This window comes from Theobroma umbraticum, unplaced genomic scaffold, assembly GCF_002168275.2.
Source record: "Theobroma umbraticum cultivar Fairchild unplaced genomic scaffold, ASM216827v3 scaffold_30.0, whole genome shotgun sequence".
Lineage (NCBI taxonomy): Eukaryota > Viridiplantae > Streptophyta > Magnoliopsida > Malvales > Malvaceae > Theobroma > Theobroma umbraticum.
The window spans coordinates 1,964,189-1,983,755 of record NW_018397254.1 but is presented as its reverse complement, the minus strand read 5'-3'; the positions used below and the strand labels follow the sequence as shown (position 1 = coordinate 1,983,755).

At 35.7% G+C, this 19,567-nt stretch overlaps 3 protein-coding genes and 2 non-coding genes across 13 annotated transcripts; all 5 read right to left on the bottom strand.

The window, feature by feature from the left end:
- Positions 1-61: 61 nt before the first annotated feature.
- On the bottom strand, positions 62-133 carry TRNAD-GUC (transfer RNA aspartic acid (anticodon GUC)). Its single transcript has one exon. It is a non-coding gene; the product is annotated as a tRNA-Asp (tRNA).
- Positions 134-360: 227 nt separating this feature from the next.
- Positions 361-5,273, bottom strand: LOC110425021 (Mitochondrial substrate carrier family protein). Of its 6 annotated transcripts, none has more exons than XM_021439780.1 (10): positions 5,116-5,273; positions 4,921-5,016; positions 3,233-4,571; positions 3,003-3,121; positions 2,680-2,804; positions 2,377-2,476; positions 2,013-2,090; positions 1,797-1,880; positions 1,279-1,376; positions 362-1,012 (listed from the first exon to the last, which is right to left on the bottom strand). In XM_021439780.1, exons 3-10 carry the CDS (start codon positions 4,494-4,496, stop codon positions 778-780), a joined length of 2,103 nt encoding a protein of 700 aa, XP_021295455.1. In that variant the 5' UTR covers positions 4,497-4,571; positions 4,921-5,016; positions 5,116-5,273; the 3' UTR covers positions 362-777. The 6 variants fall into 6 exon arrangements, 4 of the variants coding, with proteins under 4 accessions (XP_021295482.1, XP_021295455.1, XP_021295473.1 ...); XM_021439798.1 differs by having other exon boundaries at positions 1,279-1,364; XM_021439807.2 differs by lacking the exon at positions 2,013-2,090 and having other exon boundaries at positions 361-1,012.
- Positions 5,274-6,710: 1,437 nt separating this feature from the next.
- Positions 6,711-6,784, bottom strand: TRNAV-CAC (transfer RNA valine (anticodon CAC)). Its single transcript has one exon. It is a non-coding gene; the product is annotated as a tRNA-Val (tRNA).
- Positions 6,785-7,235: 451 nt separating this feature from the next.
- On the bottom strand, positions 7,236-15,883 carry LOC110429002 (P-loop nucleoside triphosphate hydrolases superfamily protein with CH (Calponin Homology) domain-containing protein). Of its 4 annotated transcripts, none has more exons than XM_021444932.2 (22): positions 15,523-15,868; positions 15,000-15,121; positions 14,733-14,891; positions 14,496-14,653; positions 14,259-14,345; positions 13,611-13,814; positions 13,409-13,492; positions 13,168-13,245; positions 12,982-13,074; positions 12,863-12,892; positions 11,491-11,832; positions 11,333-11,414; positions 11,120-11,215; positions 10,866-11,045; positions 10,627-10,733; positions 10,355-10,533; positions 9,933-10,097; positions 9,594-9,847; positions 9,291-9,454; positions 8,244-8,806; positions 7,849-7,949; positions 7,236-7,636 (listed from the first exon to the last, which is right to left on the bottom strand). In XM_021444932.2, the coding sequence occupies exons 3-22, from the start codon at positions 14,818-14,820 to the stop codon at positions 7,569-7,571; spliced, it is 3,123 nt and encodes a 1,040-aa protein (XP_021300607.1). In that variant the 5' UTR covers positions 14,821-14,891; positions 15,000-15,121; positions 15,523-15,868; the 3' UTR covers positions 7,236-7,568. The 4 variants fall into 4 exon arrangements, with proteins under 4 accessions (XP_021300607.1, XP_021300608.1, XP_021300609.1 ...); XM_021444933.2 differs by having other exon boundaries at positions 15,754-15,867; XM_021444934.2 differs by lacking the exon at positions 15,000-15,121 and having other exon boundaries at positions 15,754-15,883.
- Positions 15,884-18,844: 2,961 nt separating this feature from the next.
- On the bottom strand, positions 18,845-19,330 carry LOC110429004 (uncharacterized). Its single transcript, XM_021444938.2, has one exon. It carries the CDS (start codon positions 19,328-19,330, stop codon positions 18,845-18,847), a length of 486 nt encoding a protein of 161 aa, XP_021300613.1.
- Positions 19,331-19,567: the final 237 nt, after the last annotated feature.

Below are 19,567 nucleotides of genomic sequence, written 5' to 3'. Positions count from 1 at the left end.
ATCCCAATGTTCGAGAATGGAGGAACGTGGGAACCTGCAAGCCTTAGCAAAATAAAGGAGACGCCGTTGCCGGGGATCGAACCCGGGTCACCCGCGTGACAGGCGGGAATACTTACCACTATACTACAACGACTTGATTGGGAGAGCGTCAATTTTTCTTTAAGAGATTCGTGTAAAACGGAGATAAAGATTGCTAAAATCGTATTTAACTATCTCTTTTTTATTGCTAGTAGTATTTAACCATATCGATCATACAAACAAGATATCATAAAATTAGGGCAACGACTGGCGTAAGTCATTGCAACTGCTTTGAGCATCTGTACACAAAGTTAATACCACCCTCACCTACAACTTTCCATAATAACTCCACTATAAATATGTAACGCCAAAGAAAATAAATTGTTTGATTGATGACTATAAATGAAATGTTGCCTCATATTACAAAGTGATGGAACATTAATGATACAATTATATGGTTAATTGCCATCCACCAGCAATGAATCTCATTACTCTCTCAAAACATGGCAGTAATAACTGGCCTGCTTGCACCAGCCATTCCTGATGCACTGTATTTTCCATTAACATCTTCTATTAGCACAAAGAATCTTAACCTGTATGGCAAGATGACAATCTTTGTCACTTTATTTTACAGGCTTTGCCTTAAGTCAATTAGTTTTGGCATCACCTCAAAAAGGTCTCTTGTATTAGCAAAAACACTTTTCTGCATGCTTTTATGCTTGTGTCATCATCAGCTTGCTGACGATGCCTCCACGACAATTAGGAATGCAAACTGTGCAACCCTGATGGTGATGGTGACCTTCTTGCCGTTGATGCTGATGCTGATGGTAATGGCGATGGTAATTGTGACGGAGAATTATCTTCGTTTTCCTTGTGCTGTTTGTGAATTATAAACTGTGGCACCTCCAAAGAGAATAACTGCTTGAAAAACTCATATGATGCAAAGAAGAGTGCCCCTTGAGACACATACATAACCAACCTAGGAATCAATCCCCTGGCCGACATTTTAAGAAACAAAATTATCACCTCATACATGCAGTAACCGGATGCAGGACTCTAGTAGGGTAATTGAAAAATAGCAGTTGGAACAGTTTGTAAGAGATGCGCTGAACAAAAAGTAACTAAAAATTACAAAGTCAGATATCAAGCAATCTCGACTCACAAATGAGTGTGTGCTTATCCCAAATATATATAAATGGAATTTTGTTATAAACTGATATAACTTAATAATAGTGAAAACGTATGGACTTAGAGGGTTACCTATAGAGCCCTTTCAAACCTTCTTGTGCCCTTATATCTTGAAGGGCATGATACACACTATTGTATTGGCTCGAAGATCCAGGTATCTGCATCACAGCCTTCACATAAGAAACACAAATAATCCAGTAAACTATAACAAACACATAAAGAACAGGAGTATCTAGTACAATGACAAAGCTACAAGCACTTCGGTAGGATATAAGAATATTAATTGTATAAATTGCCCAAAAGACCAAAACTTAAGCAAATACTTCATTATTTCTAAGCACACTATAAGGTTTTGGCCAGAGAAAGATTAGATCATATAAAATCTATGCACTTTAAATTTATGTCAAAGATTGAAAGTGTCCTCTTCAGCAAAATTTGAGATCCAAATAAATGTTCTTGCAATCATAGAACTATATAATAATTACTTGGGAAAGACAGCCTTTAAGCCTGCACTCAAAGAGTATTTGGCCTAGTTTTGCAGAGAACAAAATGCAGGGGCTATAATGAAATAATACATAGAGGTTGTAGACCTGTGTCTGTAATCTTGTCTTCACCACATCAAAGGGAGTTGTGAACAAAGCAGCGGTTGAACCAGCTAGCCCACCACAAACTAGCTGCAGAATAAGAAGATCATATCATCACCTCCTATGTAAGTGCAATTTCAGAAGACAGAAACCAAGAATGCTAAGATTGAACTGCCAAAATATCAAGGTTATCTTAAAAAAGAAAGATCCTAGAAGACAAACTGTCTGTAGAGTGTTTGGTTGAGCAGAGGACTGCAATGATGTCAACATGACTTGCTTCAAGCTTTCATATGTGTAGAACTGCACATATAGGCAATGATAGCCTCAGAAATCAAAAATTAAAGGAATTACTGGATATTAAAGAGAAGAGAGATAGGAAGGGTCGTGGAGGGAAAGAACCAAGAATTGCAAACCAAATTGTACTTTGTGGAGTTATATCTACGTTATGTTAACTTGTTGAGCAAGGTCCTTTTCACTCTCTCTTGGAACTTCCAACGTTCTACTACTTGAAGAGCCATTTTTTAGCCAGCCATGATGGTTACGTGGAACAGAACACAATTAACCGAAACATGTAAAGAGACCTAACCTTGATGATTGAGTGTGGAACATTCCTGCAGAGTACAGCCCCCCACCCAGTGTAGAGTGAAGGCAAACCCCCCTTCTTCACAATTCCAACCAAGGCATTCCTGCAGAAATAGATTATGAGTATTATGGGGAGAAGAATATTGAACCACACCAGAAGAAAAATTGATAGCAATCACATAGAATGAGAAGAACTTGTTTAATGAAAATATAAATGAACAGAAAAGAAACATAAACATGTTAAACATGTTAAACATATTGATCTTCTGATCTTGACAAAGGTAGTACCAGGAACTTGGAGGTATACCAGCAGTTTTGATAGTGCACACCAACTTGCATCTGCTGCTTTACACGCTCACTAGGGGTAAAAATAAAAGAAGTAGCAATGCTTGCACAACCACCAGCCAAGCAATGAGCTAAAGAATGATACTCCTGCAAAAAAGGAAAAAGAAAAAAAGGCTGAGCTAATGTTGCACTTAGAGAGTTACCCTGTTATATCTCCCCCCCTATTTTCCAAATTGAAAAACAATAGCTATAAGATGCAGGGACAGAAATATACACAGTTGCAATTTGGTGCGTGTCACCATGAGTTATGATCCACACCAAATCACATTGAAAGATTCATGCTACCTTAGGAAAAAGAGGAAGCAAAGCCTCTTTGACTGATTCATAAGAGAAAGTATAAAGGGCAGATATCGGAGCTGAAGATGCAATATTGCTAGCAATGCCACGATATAGTCCAGTTAAACCTGTAAATATCACATCAATTAATATGCAGAAAGCAAGCAGGGCAAGCCTAATTCACAATAAAAATGAGCAGATCAGTCTCAATCACCTCCAATTTTATACAAAGGATATACCTCTTTCAGAAATTATTGATCTTCCAATAAAACAGATTGACTTCTGTTCTGCACGACAAGATTGAATGACCGTCTTAACTGTATCAACAGGATGTAGACAAAGACTAACAAATATTCCAGCAAAAGCCCCTGCAAAAGCATGCTCTTGCTTAGCAAGAGCAAATTGGGGTTTTTCACTTGCTGTTGAGTGACTTTCCATTCTACTGTCATCCTCAGTGGAAAACAGTTCAGGTTGTTTTTGTTCATTTTTAAGGCACTCATTACCATCACTAAGATGTTGGCACTCTTTGTATATACTATTACAGGAAGCTAAAACATTTATATGATAATCTGCACAAAGATTAGAATCCGGTGTCTTTGAAACACTACAATTTGCCTTGGTTTCTTGAACAGAAGTGAGGAAATAATCTGAGCACAGAGAGGTGGTTCTTCTTGTATCCATAACCAATTTCGCATCATGCAATATGGATGAATCTATAGATTTGATACAAAGAGAATAAGGTTCAGCATTTTCAGTGGGCAAGTTATCTGTCGGATTAGTTCTATCTGCTGAAATGCAGAGTCCTGAATCACTACTTGCACCACCCACATTGCAATATTTACTCAATTTCTTGTTCTCAGTCTGGACATTTACATAATACTTAAGTCCACCAGGAATCATCTCCCTCATCCATTTGTATACATTTCCAAATTTATATGAGAATCCAACAGCTGAAAGCCCCTTTCCTTTCCAGGGCTCATTAGACAAGTCAGTACCACAGCACAGAAGCCCCTCGTAAAATGAACACTTAGGATTTTTGTTACAAAAATCAAACATGGACATCTTCTTGGTTATTTTGACAAACTCAAAGTTTGGCTTCATAACAGGTGGGAGTTGGCTAGCTGTCCCCAAATCAACACAAAAGTACTTACTATCAGCTGAAATAGATCCCGTGCCATTTTTCTCCCTCCCCAGATTGACCAATATGTCCTCTTTCTGAGAAACAAAATGGTTTCTATCCAGATTCGCCTGCTGTTGAAAAATAGCAAGACGGCTTGCACAGTTCCATATCTGGTTTAAAGACGCGATGAGCTCAGCTGTGCTCAGTATTTCAGGTTGCTTGGCTTCAGATTTTGTTCTACTTTTCCTACTTTTATCAGGGAGAGAAGGGGCATATTCTTCAGGAACAAGCTTACCAACCTCAAAGAAAGCCCCCTCATCTGTGCTCCACCTGTATTTGATTGAAGGTTGATCACTTCTACATGGCATTTTCGAGGCAGGCATTTTCTCAAAATCTTTCAAGAATTCCTTGAAAAAGCAGATATCGTAACATTATCTCGCATAAAAGGAACCTGCAGCCTAGAATTAAGAAAAACAGATCATTGAACAAAAACTAACAACAGACACAGAACCCTCATTAAATTCTGACAAAGATATAAGCAAACAAGTAAAAACCAACAAGAAAGTAGAAAGGACAGTCAAACGCAAACATCTACAGCCAACAGACTAATGTCAACAGCTAATAAACTTTAACCTTGCTTATTCAACTAGACAGTCTTAAAAGATTCTTTAACCAAAAATCTAAACAATGGGCAAAAAAGTAATTTTCTTATAACAGTTTCAATAAAAAATATTCATAACATTAAGGGAAAACAGCAAACATGAAATTTCGAGAATAAAAAAGAAAATGAAATAAAAACAAACTTACAAGATACTTGGTCCCCTTTTTTATTATAGGTAAATTGAGCAAAAAAGGCCCTCCAATATCAAATTACTCAAGAAGCTGATTAACAATACAACATCCCTGGATGATAAGAAAATTAAAAGAAAATCAAATTTCAAGCTCTAAAATGGTTCTAGAGAGAGAGAGAGAGAGAGAAGCAAAATCTGCAGAGGGTTAGACCTCAACGAATTTGGTTGATTACGAGGGAGAAGGAGAGACTTTTGAATGCCGAGAATCATTTTCTCGAGAAAATTGATTGGGGGAATGTTTGTTTCCTGAGACAATTAGGGTTTAAGGCTGGTCTTAGCCGGGCCTATATGGAGATTTTGAACGGGAAAATAAATTCAAAATAACGTATCCCCTGCCCTTCCCTGTTTGATACAATATTGCCAGTGCTTAATGGGCCTGTGGCCCATAATGAAATTGCTTGAAATATCCAGTGCGGACGATTGCATATATTAGACTTGAACCACACGTGAAGAACAACAAATCCTATGGTCGTGAGGTGAGAACCGTAAATGGCATGAGCTTATCTCAACATAAAAAGGAAAACAACTGAAATCAAATTCAAGTTCATTCGTGGAGTAAATTCATTAATACAAGCTTAAATTTTAATTTTGAGGTGAATTTGTAATTATGGGTACTCTTAATCCTTTGAATTTTGTTGTGTTGCTCTATTACATTGTATGTTTAACTCAATTATTCAGAATTTTATAAAATTAAAAAAAACTTTATTATTTTATTTGCTATTCATCGTGTAAAATAAATTTTATTATTAACAATATTTATTTCATCATGTAAAATAACATGATATTTTTACCTATTACATCAAAATAAACTTGTTCCTTAACAACAATTTGATATCTTGATATATATTTGCAAAAACCATTAGCACAAATGTTAAGATTGGATCGACACTGCTTCGTGCAATCATCGTTAGTTGTGCATTTAAACTGTTTTTGTTGAGCTTCAATTAATGGCACATTTCAGAACAGTAGACTTGCCAACAAAACTTGATTAACCATTTAGTTTTTTAAAAAAAAATCTTTCTTGTCCGTATAAAAAATAAATAAAAAAGAAAAAAAATTACCAAATGAAAGCAAAAGAGTGATAAAAACAGCTACTTTGAAGGTCTCCATATTGTCTACTACTAGAGGAATGGGAACTTTGTGCTGCACTATTATAATTGTTGTGACTGTTATATCAGAATTTCATGAGTGTAAATAGGATGAGTGAAAGGTTAAAAAAATCTGAAAAAGCATCTAAATTAATTCTAAATATTCTTTTAATAATAATTTTTGAAACTTTCCAAAATACTCAACATGAACATGTCATTGGCAGATTCTTATTGAAACCATGTGCATACCTTTGGAACCACGTGCACATGCATACGTTAGAGGGACTTTACCTAAATTTTATGATAAATGGAATAACTAATTAGTAATTAGTTTGATAAATACAAATAGTTTTGAAATGCAAATTATGAAAATTTTTTAAAACCCTTAATAGGTTTCTTCTGTTAGATTTGTTCTAAGTCAAATTAAAAAGAAAATCATCAAAAGTTAATAAATTTGGCTTAAAAAGACAAGTTTAATAGGTGAAGTATGATTTGTGAAAGTTTTTTGTGTTTTTCTTCTTAGGTTTATTCTTAGGATAAGATTTTTAAACTTATTCTTTAATGGTAAATTTTTTATACTTTACAAACAAAGATTAGAAAAATAACTAATTAATTAGTTGATAAATACAAATTGTGAAAAAGAATAAAAATATAATCTTGTCTGAGCCCGGGTTCGAACCGGGGACCTCTAGTGTGTGAGACTAGCGTGATAACCAACTACACCACCCAGACGTCGATAATTACCCTTCAATTCGAACTACCAAAAGCAATGTCGGAGTCCCACTCATGGCGACCTGGTTGAATTGACCCTGCTTCGCCTTAATTGTTATTTGAACAACCCATAAATAAGGAGCTGGGCAGCGGCTAGATGTCTCAAAGCTTTTACTCATTCCTTCTAATATGATTCTCATATTCATTTCCAGACCACATTTGGCAACCTCCATCGGACGGCAACGCACAAAATATCACTAGCAAACTGCGCTAATATAATACCGAAAGAAGTAAAAATATTCTTACACCTTAGGAATACAGTTTCAAACCAATAACTTGACGAGTTTTGGGAGCCGCTTTCTTCCCAAACAATATGGTATTAGCGTATACGCATGGATAATATTTGCAATTTGTTTCAATCTCTAAAACTAAATAGTAAACTTCCAATGCAATATCAGTTAAATCATTCTTAGTTATTTTATAAGCAATCAATGAGGTTGTTCCTCCCTTCCCTTCCCCTCTGCACCCACTCCATACCTTTTACAGCGTATCTGGAGACATAATCTGATGGGTTTTGTGGGGGGAGACAATATTATAGATAGGCAATATAATGAGAACCGGATATCGGCCCTTGAGAATGTATGTTACAAGTGAACAGTTCTCTATTACTCCTTCCAATAAGCTAAATGGAAGCGAGGAACAACCTACAGGCAATAAGCATAGTTAAGCTGTAAACATAATTACAAACTAGACCGAGTCAGATTTCTTCTACCATCTAATATATATATATATATATATATTCAAATCACTGCCATCGTTTCGAGGGCTTTGTTGAAGAACTGGCAGTGGCAACAGCAGTAATTTTTCTCGCACCTGATATACATTTTGAGAAAAAGAAAGGGTGAGGACAAGAAATAAAATTTAAGAAACAGAGAGAGAAGGGTCCAGTCAGACATGGTATTCGGATAAAATTATATCACAAATCAGCAAAATAAGCCCTGGCAGTAGTGCAGTGGAGAGCTACTTAGCTAGTTTAGCTTTAAAAATGACTAAAACAGATAATAGAATATGTAAAAATTACGTACTTGATGAAGCCTTTGAGGAGCTCCTGGACATTGACAATCGAACAGGTTTTGTTTGCACTACTTTTTGAGGCAGCTTTGGAAGCTTAAATGGGGCAATGGACCTAATTTCAAGCAACAAATGAACCAGCCAGAAAAATCAAAAAATGTTCTATATCCTGCTTCACTAACAGAATCTTCAAGCCCAAGCAATATGTATTATGCACAATACTGCTACACACACTTCAGCTAACAATTTATATATAATCATGAATTTAGAGAACAGGGGGAAAGGAAAAGGATGGTTTAGCAAGTTATAAAATATTGCAATGATTCTTGTGGTTAACAAGTTCCTACTACTAGATCCAGAAACAGGATCCTATAGAAAATGATAAACCAAGGAGATGAAAGACACTCACTTCTCAATATTATCAGGCTTTTCAGCTTTGTCTGCTTTCTCAACTTTCTCCACTTTATCAGAAGGTTTTGAAACTTCCGGGAAAAGAGTGAACTCTACAACACTACAGATTGAGCCATCGGTTTCTGTACCACCCATAGATAGTCCACCATCAGATATATCACTTAATCTCTCCTCTGAATCTGCATCTCCAAAGCCCAAGAGTTCAATATCATCAGCAAAATTCTGATCCAAATCTTTTCCTGCAAGGTTTGTCTGCACAGAAGATTCATTGTGTAGCTTTGAGTCATCCATTGTCCGATGAGAGCCAGCTTCAGAACGCTTATCGCTGTTAACTGAGAAATTGTCCGCATCAAAAACTGCTTTCTCAAAATTTCCCAAGCTTTGCCGTCTTGACAGGCTCCGGCTTTCTCGAGGAGTCCCAATGGAGTGTCCCCTAGGAGAGGAAGATCCATACCTCAGTGAGCTCACACCGTGCTTACTACCATTGCCATTACCCTTAAGAAGCTGCAAACGCTCAATCTCCACATCTTTCTTTGTGATGGTTTCCTTGAGGAATGCAACCTTCAAGATCAATAACAGATCAGAAAATGAAATGACAGATTAAATGATCTAAAACGGTTAAAATCTTCTTCAAGAAACTTGAGCATCCTCAAGAAACAGACAGAAAAAGCAAGAATTTCCTCCTCCTAACCAAAGCTAGTACATCTTATCTAGAGCTTAGGAAATAGGATAAACCCTAAAGTGTCTCCACAAACCAACAGAGAATCAGACTTTGTAAACAAGCATTCATGCATACTGTTTGGCTAGAATCAAGACTGACAAAAGCTAGCAATGCAAACTAAAATATGCTGTTGCAAGGATGCTCGTTGACAGGCTCATTAGTGAAAGTGAGATTTTCATTGTCAAACTTTGGACTGTAACTCATGGTTTGTCCATTCCCATGGAAATAACCAAGGTAGTAACAATTGCTACTAAGTTTCAACAGCTATGCTATATTAATTTTTGGAAAAGGGAAAATGAGGAGAGGCAGAGAAAAGAAGAAGACCTGTTCCATAAGTTCTCTAATATCTCTCCCTTCTCTGTTAGTCCGTGCAGCACCTAACTCAACACCAGAAACCCTCTCGGCAAACTTCAAGGTACTTATGGTTTCAGAGTATGATTCTACATCAGGATTAAGCTGCACAAACATAAGGGTTTTTGCCTGACCACCTACAATTTGATATTAAAAGAAAAGGACAATTAATCAGTAAGAGAAAATGAAACTATATAACATATGTAGAATATTATTGGGCATAATGATGCTGTGAAATCACAATAGCAAAATTAAAATCTGAAATCTGAAAGGTACCCAAAGAACTCTGGAGAACTTGAGTTAGTTTGCTATTTCTATAAGGGACATGAGCATTCTTTTGTGCCAGAGCAAAGATTACATCTCCAAGAGCTGACAGAGATTTGTTTATATGTTGTGCCTCCCTAAGCCTGTCTCCAGTTGCTTCTGAACGATCTACCCGTTCACTGCCAGCAAGATCCACCAAATGTAAACTACCACGCAAAACAGCATTAGTTTTTAAGTCTGTGCCTCGAACATGAACGGTGAGAACACTGCACATAATAATTTACTGAAACCCATTAGGAAGAGAACTCCAAGTAACAAGTTATATACAAAGGAAATATGTGAAAATATAACCTGTGGGATCTGCTACTCCTCTCATTTAGGGCTGTAGCACCTACAGCCCTATTCATTAACCCAATATTCATCAATTCCAAAACATCAGTGGTTGATTTAACAGAATGCATGCTTGCTTCAGGGACAGCTAACCCATTTGGTTGGGTGGTGTTCCAAATCCCAAGTGTGTGCAAGTCAAAGGAAACAAAGAACATATTTAACAGTAGGAAGAAAGTGAAAATGAGTAAAGTGTAAATAGTTCTGACCAAATACATAAAAATTAAGAATGAGGATTGCAAATTTATAAATAAGTAGGGTAACATAAAGATCAACCATGAGTAAGAAACAACAATAATAAAAAATAATTTATGGAGCCAAATTGCAGATCAGAACTGAGAAACACAAGAAGAAACTGAAATCCAAAAGATTAAAATAAAGGATATCTTCTATGAGAACTGTCACCAACAAGCAGATCGCGAACTTGTTCATTGTATATCTCAACCATTTGAACACCAACTTCATATATAATGGAGCTTTTCCGGCTTTGAGAGATTTGGAAAAGATCATTCAGTGCTCTATAATTGACTCCCCAATCTTCTTTAGAAGACACGTTGGGTCCACTCTGGAAAAAGAAAATTAAAATGCATCAGATATAGCCCACAAGTTTAAAATAAGCTACAAACGATAAATGGAAAAATATGAATAAGTAGCTCACCATTGTATAAGTTTTTCCCGAGCCTGTTTGACCATAAGCAAATATGCAAACATTGTATCCGTCAAGAACAGACCGAATCAATGGTTGGGTGTCTAAAAATACCTCCTCTGTAAACATATCACATTGAAAAATGTTCATATATAAGCAGCAAACATGACTATCGTGACAAACTATCTAGCAATTAAATTAATAGATGAATTTGATTATCAACAATGGAAAAAGGTTATGAAATTTCAAACCTTGGGTAGCTACTGGACTGAAAACCTTGTTAAACTTGAAGAGCCTATGAGTGTCCTTTCCTTGCTTCGAGGGATTTGAAACAACCAATTCACCATTCTCACCAATATATTCTATTGTTGTTTGTTTCTTGCTTTGCCCTGGAAGGAATGGCCTTATCCTACAATAGACTCTAATGTTTCCTACAGAGAAAATAAGAAATATGCATCAGCTACTTGGATACAAAATCTAAAGAAACTAAGATTATACAATGTACCTTTCAAATCCTGAACCTCATTGTACAATCTTCGATTTTCAGCAAGAACAGAATGATAATTTTCTGCAGCATCTACTAGTCCCTTAAGCTTTATTCCTACTCAAGAAAAAAGGGAATACACAGTGAGAAGTTGCACAATTTAATAAGCAAATGATATCGAGACGGCAGACCAAGCCAAACAAACAAAACAAATAGCAAGAATAACCACACAACCTAAGTAATTAAGTTCCTCTGAGTAGCTCTTTTTTGTCTTCAGAACCTCACGTTTGATGGACTTAGAAGCTTCCCTCAATTCCTAAACAGTGTAAAACCTCATGTTATAGGACTATGCATCAATATCACATTATAGGAACATGGCAAACACAACAAACCTTTAAAGCCACAAATTGTTGATCAATGAAACTCTCATAAGTGCACTCCTTATCTGCCCATATCTTTTGTTTAGATTCAGAAAATGACTGAAGCTCATCCACTTCTTTCCTAGAATCTCTTAAAAGACACTCAAGTTCTTTCAACTTCTTTTCTAATTCAACTTTAGCATCCTCAACCTGGGCTTCCAATTGTAGACAATGCCATTCATGCATCTTTTTGCTGCTTTCTAGTTCCTCTCTCAGCCTAGAGATCTCAGTGTCATTCTGAATCTTCTCCTTCTTAAGCTGAAGCACATCCTGCTCTTCAACTTTTCCCTTCTCCTCCAATTTACTCTTTTCAATCTGCAATTCTCAAGAAATATAGGAAGCAATCATTTAAGACTGTTAAGGGACAAAATAGGGCTTTTGATAAAAAAAGAAACAAATCCTTGCAAAGCACCACAAAGTGACATACTATCAAGACTGTGAATGGGAAAAACGTTTCCTAGTCAGATAGATCGTCCATGTCAATCTTAGCTTAATTTCACCAAACAAGAGGGATCAGATCAACTTCACTATAGTCTATTGCTGCAGCTCCTTATTAAGCTAACATAAAGTATCACAGCTCAGTACAAGTGTTGAAAAAAAATCCAAGCTCTCTCAAGTTTACAGTTCTGTCAAGCCTCCCCCATCCCCTAATTAATAACAAGTACTACTAAACTAGAAAATAAGAAACAAGAAATGAAACCCAAAACTAGATCAATGTCTTCTAAGTGACAGTATGATTGGATGAGAATACCTGAATGTGGAACTTTGGACACTCAAAAAGTATCTGATTAGAAAACTTTATTGATAACTGTCTTCAAGAAAACTCCAGCTTTTGTGTAGGTAATTAGACCAGCTGGTCTTAAAGATTAAATCCACCTTTATCTGGTGTCTCTGTTCATTCTTCTGTTACTTTTGACATCAATAGACATGAAACAAGGACCTGTTTTTTTTTGTACATTTAAAATCATCCCCTTAATTTTTCTTCTGAAACTAAATCGCTTTTCCTTCACAAGAAAAATCCACTTCTCAAGTTCTTTTGTATCAACACTTCACTATTATTCACTAATGGAATTTCACACACGATATAAATTGAAATAACGAACAAAAACAACACAAATATTCTTGTTGCCCTTTAAACAATAGCAAATACAAGTTAAGCAATTCAAACAATTAGATGCAGTTGAGTTTCAGATGTAAGAATCAAGAAAATACCATCAGACATTAAATCCACAAAACAATGTGTCAATGGAAGTCTCAGGAAAATAAAGGCACAGAATTAGAATACGAAATTAATATTGAAAATTAGCAATTAATTAAGTATAACGGGAAAGAATAAGACTTGCACCTTTAAATGCTGTAGTTGGCTTATAACAACCTACAGGCAGCAAAACAGGTCCAGGATTATATCAGCAGGGAAAACACTTAAAAAGCTAAGGCACACACCTTAAACAATTTGTCAAGTACCTTATTTTCCTCCACAGTTCCCTTTGCTAAGGTCTCAAGTGCTCTTATCCTTGATTGGTACTTTTCCTCACGGGCCCTATAAACATTGTTTTGCTGAAGGAGTCCAAGAATATAAATATTAATTATTCATGCAAAGCAAATTAGAAAATATTCTCTAAGAGAGAAAAAAGTCCGAAAGCAATTTACATTTTTTAAGTTTTCTGCCCGGGTTGAAACTCGCCATTCTATCTCTTGCACAATCGTTCTCAACAGGCATGCCACACGCTGAGCAAAAAAATAATAATAGAAAAATCACAAATAAAAGTTACTAGAAAGAAATACAATATGGAAGATACACAAGGACCAATACAGATATAGAGACACAACAATGAAAATATCCACATATGCTAAGGCAATAAAGCATCTGTATGTACTCTGACAGCCATACATGAGGTACATCTCCCTTCTTTCTTTCAATACTTTCATCCATAATCCTGTACAGTATACTGAACAGTGATTGAGTTGAGGCATTCTGCGCAAAAGAAAATGGTTGAGTATACATTGAACTAAGAGTTGCTATGGAAAATCTGATAACAAAATGGGGTTCACTAATACATATAGGCGTGCAGTGAAGGAGTTCAGGGCCTTACTTCTAAACTGCTAGATTTCATTAATTCTAAAATTGTTGCATCAGAAAGATCAGCACAACATCCTTGCTTCAATTGGATGCTTTCAATTTCACCTGAAAGATTCCATCTCTTCCTGGAAGGATTTTGGACATTATCAGCCTCCCCGTTAAAATTGAAACATGCCCTAAGTGTCTTAAGGCACTCTAATACTGGCATCATTTGGCCCTGCACAAAAAGAAAACTAAGATAGTTCACCATACACCTTGAACCAGATAGAGGTTTAATTCCATGATAGAAGAATCAGACTCATCTGAAAGAAAAAAAAAATCCACTCCAACCAAGAACCAATACAAAATTGATATCAAAGGGTTTGTAGTAGGAAGTTTACATGCCTACACACTCATACTTTTCACTGAGATTGATGAATAACTAAATATAATAGTACCACAGTTCATTTTTATTAGGAATATACCAACATTATACATCCAAAATGGGGCCAATCTTATCTTGCTCCTCACACACAAGCTAAGATCAATGTCTAGGCAAAATGGTTACAATCTCATTATCAATGAGTAGGCAAAATGTTTTCAGTTTTAACCAACCTTACATGTCTACCACCCTGCAATAGAACATTGATTACATAAAAACTACCTTCAAGTCAATTAATACCTGCTCTAGGTCAGACAATTCAAAGCTGGGCAACCCCATTTCATCCATAGCAATCAGAAACCTCTTAACATTTACAGGACCACCTTCCTGAAGTTGGAGAAAAAACATGCTCAAATAGTGAAGTCCAATGCCCAGAACAAGATGCAAACATGTATGATTAACTCTAAAAGAGGAAAATGAACTAAATAGAAGACAAACTAATACAGAAACAACATATCAACAAAAGAGAGATCAAACCATTTCAATAGAACCAGGACGCAGCTTGTTCAAAATGGTACAAAAAATAGCTCCATCAGTCAAACACCCTCTCAACTCCTCTTCTGTTGCATCCAGTGGCAAACTTAATTCAGGAAGCATGCCATTTAACCACTCCACCAGAGAAGACAGCCAGTCACCTAGCAAAATTAAAGCTCAGAGTTAATAAATGGAAGATGAGTAAAAATATTGAAAGAGCTATAAGGTATGATTACTTACCACTGATCACGCTTTCAAAACTCTCCATTTCTTCAGTATCTACATAATGAGTTCCATTCAAGCCATTAACTGTACCGTTTTCCCTCATCTGCCTTTTTAGCTGGATGTTCAAGCTGACTTCTCCGAAATCTTATCTTTCTGATAACATAGGACTCAGTCCTACAAGGGGAAAAATAACATTTATCTTAGTGAAAAAGTAATGAATTGCATTACTAATCCATTCACGGCTAAAAGCAGAAAGTAAAGGCACAAATTTTGTACAACTACCTTGGAACTTAAAATAATATCACATGAGAATCGAAGTTCCAACATATTTTGTTCGCATTAAGTGGGAGGCTAAGAGAGAGAAAAAGTATTACTCATTTCGAATGTCAAGCTTTTTTCTGTCACTGAAAGTGAAGGAAGATAGAAGAGTGAAAAATTTTAAAAAGATAAAAGAACAGATATTCTTATCTTGTTTTACACGTCATCTAAATAAAGTAAACTTAATAAAATCACTCTGCTAAACAGATACTAAATGTGTTCAATTCTCCAAAAAACAAGAAAATAAAAAAAAAAAAGAACAGAAAGTCAGAGTTACGTTCTTCACTGCTTTCTTAGCAACCAAACAATCATAATTTCAAACCGTCATGCTGCATTAAGATTCCCATTGCAATTTCTTACCTAATAAATTTAAAAAGCTGTGAAACACTGAACTGAAAGCTATTGAAATCCATTCAGATCCAAACAAGACATTAAATTCAACAGAAAAACAACATGTACGAACAAAATGTACGGTAAAATCACGAACCTGAGGAATCTAACAGGAGACTAGATCAAGATCTCGAAGATCCAACAAATGTCTAACACAATTCATAACTCGGAAAAAAAAAAGATATTCGAGTGTTTCAGGTGGAACAAAATAAAGATTAGAAACCAAACAGTGATTATACAAAAATAAAATCGAAGCAGATCAATTCCAGAAATCGAGCGATTTCGAAATCTCGAACCGCCCGATATTTCTTTTTTTCCCTTCTCTTACCCCGTAAAGAGAAGCATGGCAAGTGAAGGAAATGCTTTTGTTGCGTTGGAAAATGGAAAATGGAAAATGGAAAGCGAGTGAAATGACCGTACGAGGGTGTTTGGCAACGTTTTTTTGTTTTTCCCTTTGGTTTTGGGTTTGTTTATATTTTTTTTGAAAAATCAAAAAAGGTTATAACGGAGCCTTTTTTAAATTTGTTGTTTTGTTTAATTTTGGATTTGGGCCCAGCTATTTTGGAGTAAACTTCCCGCCTTCGTGCTTTTGGTTTTTTGCTTTTGTCGTTTTATTTGCTTTATTTTATATTATTTTTTTGGATTTGAATTATTATAGAAACAAACAAAATAACTGACTCAACGGGGAACGGTGTATTGGAGATCGTTTCGTGACAGTTCACTTTTATAACACGTCTTTCTGTTCACTTGCTGATGTTATTAGGACAGTTGAACTCCTCGAAATATTCTTTTTTCTATATATTTCCAATAATAATTATTTTATTGATTATTATAAATATAAATTATGTTTATATTTTATTAAAATCAATGTTAATATAGATTCATTGAAATATCGTGACAGCCTCTAATTCTCTGATAAATCAAATAATGAAACCCAAACAAAAATATCATGAAACTTACATTAATTTTGAAGCATCATTTGCCACGTCATAAAATATAGTATTTAAAATGATAATTATAGTAAAAAATAAGAATCTAAGGTGACCAACGTGTGCTGTTGGTTCAGAAATAGAAAAGGAAGTAGGAAGTCATAGTAGTAATTAGTAAACAACAAATTAAGTTGGAAAAATAAAGAGGCCGGCTTGTCCGTGCCCAACCGCCAGTTGGCCCACCATTTATTATGTTTTCTTCAATTGGCCTTTACCTTCCATCTGAAAACATAGTTTGATGTCACATTCTATGTGCCAACGACAACGCAACATATAACTTCCGAGTTCCGACACTTTCATAGGCACAAAATTTATGCATTGATGAAAAGTCTAAAGTTTTTTTGTGTGTGTGTGTGTGTGTTTGAATTGTAACAGTAATACAATCTTGTTTTCTACCATGAAACAGCTCTCTTAGAAAAAGACATCGTTCTTTTGTAATAACAATAATAATAGTAGTTTGTTGGGGATACGTTAGGGTGTTGGAGAGCAGAGTCACTGTGTGAGAGAAGTCAAATCAACCGAAAATAAAAGAAAGAAGAAGATCGGTAAATGTAATGAGTCAAACATCTTTTCACGAGAAAGGTTTTGCCGAACCTTTATGCTAGCACTAGCATTTAGTCATGAAGTTTGCATTTAGCCTGATATCATTGGTCAGAAAAAATGTAGCCTGACCCAGCCTTTTTAACTAAGATAAAGTACCAGTGTTCAGGGTATCATAATAAAACCTAGCTAGAAAGAAGTACAAATACGGAAACCAACTGTTAAGAAAGTATAAAATTCACCACAACCTGCAAAGCTATAAAACAAGAGAAAAAGGGTGCAAACAATCAATCATACCTGCAATATTGGAACAAAAACTGTTAAGGCAGATAGTCTGATTGAGGATATATTCTTCCAAATTCTTTGCTATTCCACTCCTTCATTTAGAATTGCAAATTATATATATTTGCACAGCTGAAGAATAAGAATTGCTGGTGATTTGGAGAAAATGGAACCCGTTGAATAGTGATGATAGAGGTTTATAAAGGTAAGTGGGATGGAGTTGGAAAAAGGGGCACTGATACAGTAAAGGTTTTATGGGCATCAGAGGAGATCAAGGTTAATTAGTTCCTGTTACTCATGCCATGTGATGGATATGTACAACTCCAAAGAACAAGGTTCCGAGAATAAAGGTATACATATATATATATTCAATTGTTTAATGTATTTGAGGTAAAGGTCACGATGAATTAATCAAAATTTATACGATTCCTTAAGGCTATATAACCTTTAATTATGAAGAGGTTTACCACATTTAGACCCCAAATAGTTTAAGTTTAGCTACAGTATAACAAAACTTAATCTGCAAGAATTTACCTTTACAGGAGTAATGGTATCGACATAATATAGCAACAATAAAAAATGCTAGAGAGAAGAAAAAAGTTTAGTATCATGCTGCCTCTGTACTTGAAAGAAAATACTTCTAAAACATAAACTTAATATAATTATTCTACATTCAAATCAGCAAGCATCCTGGAATTCAAATCAAAATCTACAACAGGCAACACATATTACTCTTTTTCAACCACTCCACAAACACACCGCACACTGCCCTATTGTGCCATCGATCCTCACTTCCTCTAATCCTTCAATGGCTGTTTAACTTGCAGGCCGCATCTGCATGGCAGCATCATTGAAACAGCCATCGACGGAACCATCTTCCATTAATATCGAATGAAGACGGGTCTGAGTATTACCACGAAACCCTCTTGTACGTGTTCCACGTAGACGTCATATTTGCAGGAGAGCAATAACAAAGAAAAGAACAGAAGAACTTAGGATTAGAAAGGGGTTTGGAAGGGTTTAGGGTTATTGGGTTTCTTGATAGAAAAAAGGAAAGAGCAAAAAAGAAAAGAAAAAAATCTTGTTAAAGTTGTTCGGAATCTTTGAACTAGCGGAGGAGGAGGAGATAGTTCTGCTGGTATACTGATACCCTAGTTCCGTTGATATATTGATATCTTTTCTTATATGTATTAACCATTTTACACATGACTTCACTAGAAATAAAAAAAAAAAAGGCCTAATAAGTAAACTTACTTAGGTGCCCCGCCACTAAATCCAAGCAATGTATTGGAACGAGCTAAGCCAAGCCTTTGGGAAAAGGTCAATTAACTGCCTCTATATAACGGCCAAAAAAAAACCTGCTTCAATGGAACAGTAGAAGGGAGGAAGACAGAGGCTTCTTCTCAAAGGTTTGATGCTTCTGTCATGATTTATGAATATAACTCATGCATGGTGAAATCTAGAATTGCAGAATGCCTTGTAGCTAATTAATTGCATTAATTTAAAATTACAAATAAATTGCTGATCAGTTAGAGCACCAAAAAAAAAAAACTCAAAGAAAAGAAAGAAAAGAAAACATAGTCAGATTATGATCCACCAAGGCATTCTTTACATATTCAGATCAAAATCAACCACGGGCATATTATAGCGACACAAGGGACACTTATTACTATTCTTCAACCACTCTACAATGCAGGCAGCATGATAAATATGGGAGCAAGGCAGACGTCTAGCTTCCATCTCCGTCGACATCTCTTCCAAGCACACCGAACAAAACTTTTCATCGCTTAACCCTTCTCTAATCTTCACCTTCTCTAATCCTTCGATGACTGTTTTACTTGCTGGCCGCATCCTTGAGTCGATATCAACCAACAACTCATCGATATCATTGTCGAGAGTACTATTACTGTCTTCCATGGAATTATCATCTGACTCTATTAGTTCTGCTTCAATGCAAAGCTCGAACCCTAGTGATACGGATATTACCAGAGTTGTCTCTTGTCCCAGTGAATTCAGAGCGAGAGAAAAGACAAAGTCTCCTCCGTTTCTTGTCGTTGAATCGTTTGTTGCAGCAATGGGTATTTCATTAGACATGTTTTAAAGGAATATATGAACAGTGAGAATATTTTGAAAAGGAGAGATAGGAGAGTTGGCAGAAGAAGATGGCGAGTGGAATTTTGGGTTCAAAGAATTTAAGAGTTTTGGTAAAAATCAAAGTAGGGTTAGGTATTTAGGTATCAATACTTGAATGAAAAAAACCCTTTAGGTTACGGCGGCGGCTTGAAGTCCATCCCTTATTAGATAATTGATATCTTAAAATATATATATATA

Coding starts and splice junctions, on each gene's coding strand:
- LOC110425021 (XM_021439780.1), bottom strand. CDS start 4,496: ATGCCTGCCTCGAAAATGCCATGTAGAAGTGATCAACCTTCAATCAAA. Junction 3,122..3,232: donor ATCAATAATTTCTGAAAGAG/GTATATCCTTTG, acceptor TGATATTTACAG/GTTTAACTGGACTATATCGT. Junction 2,091..2,376: donor TTCCACACTCAATCATCAAG/GTTAGGTCTCTT, acceptor CTATATGTGCAG/TTCTACACATATGAAAGCTT.
- LOC110429002 (XM_021444934.2), bottom strand. CDS start 14,820: ATGAGGGAAAACGGTACAGTTAATGGCTTGAATGGAACTCATTATGTA. Junction 10,534..10,626: donor CGGGAAAAACTTATACAATG/GTGAGCTACTTA, acceptor TTCTTTTTCCAG/AGTGGACCCAACGTGTCTTC. Junction 9,455..9,593: donor AGTTCTCCAGAGTTCTTTGG/GTACCTTTCAGA, acceptor ATCAAATTGTAG/GTGGTCAGGCAAAAACCCTT.
- LOC110429004 (XM_021444938.2), bottom strand. CDS start 19,330: ATGTCTAATGAAATACCCATTGCTGCAACAAACGATTCAACGACAAGA.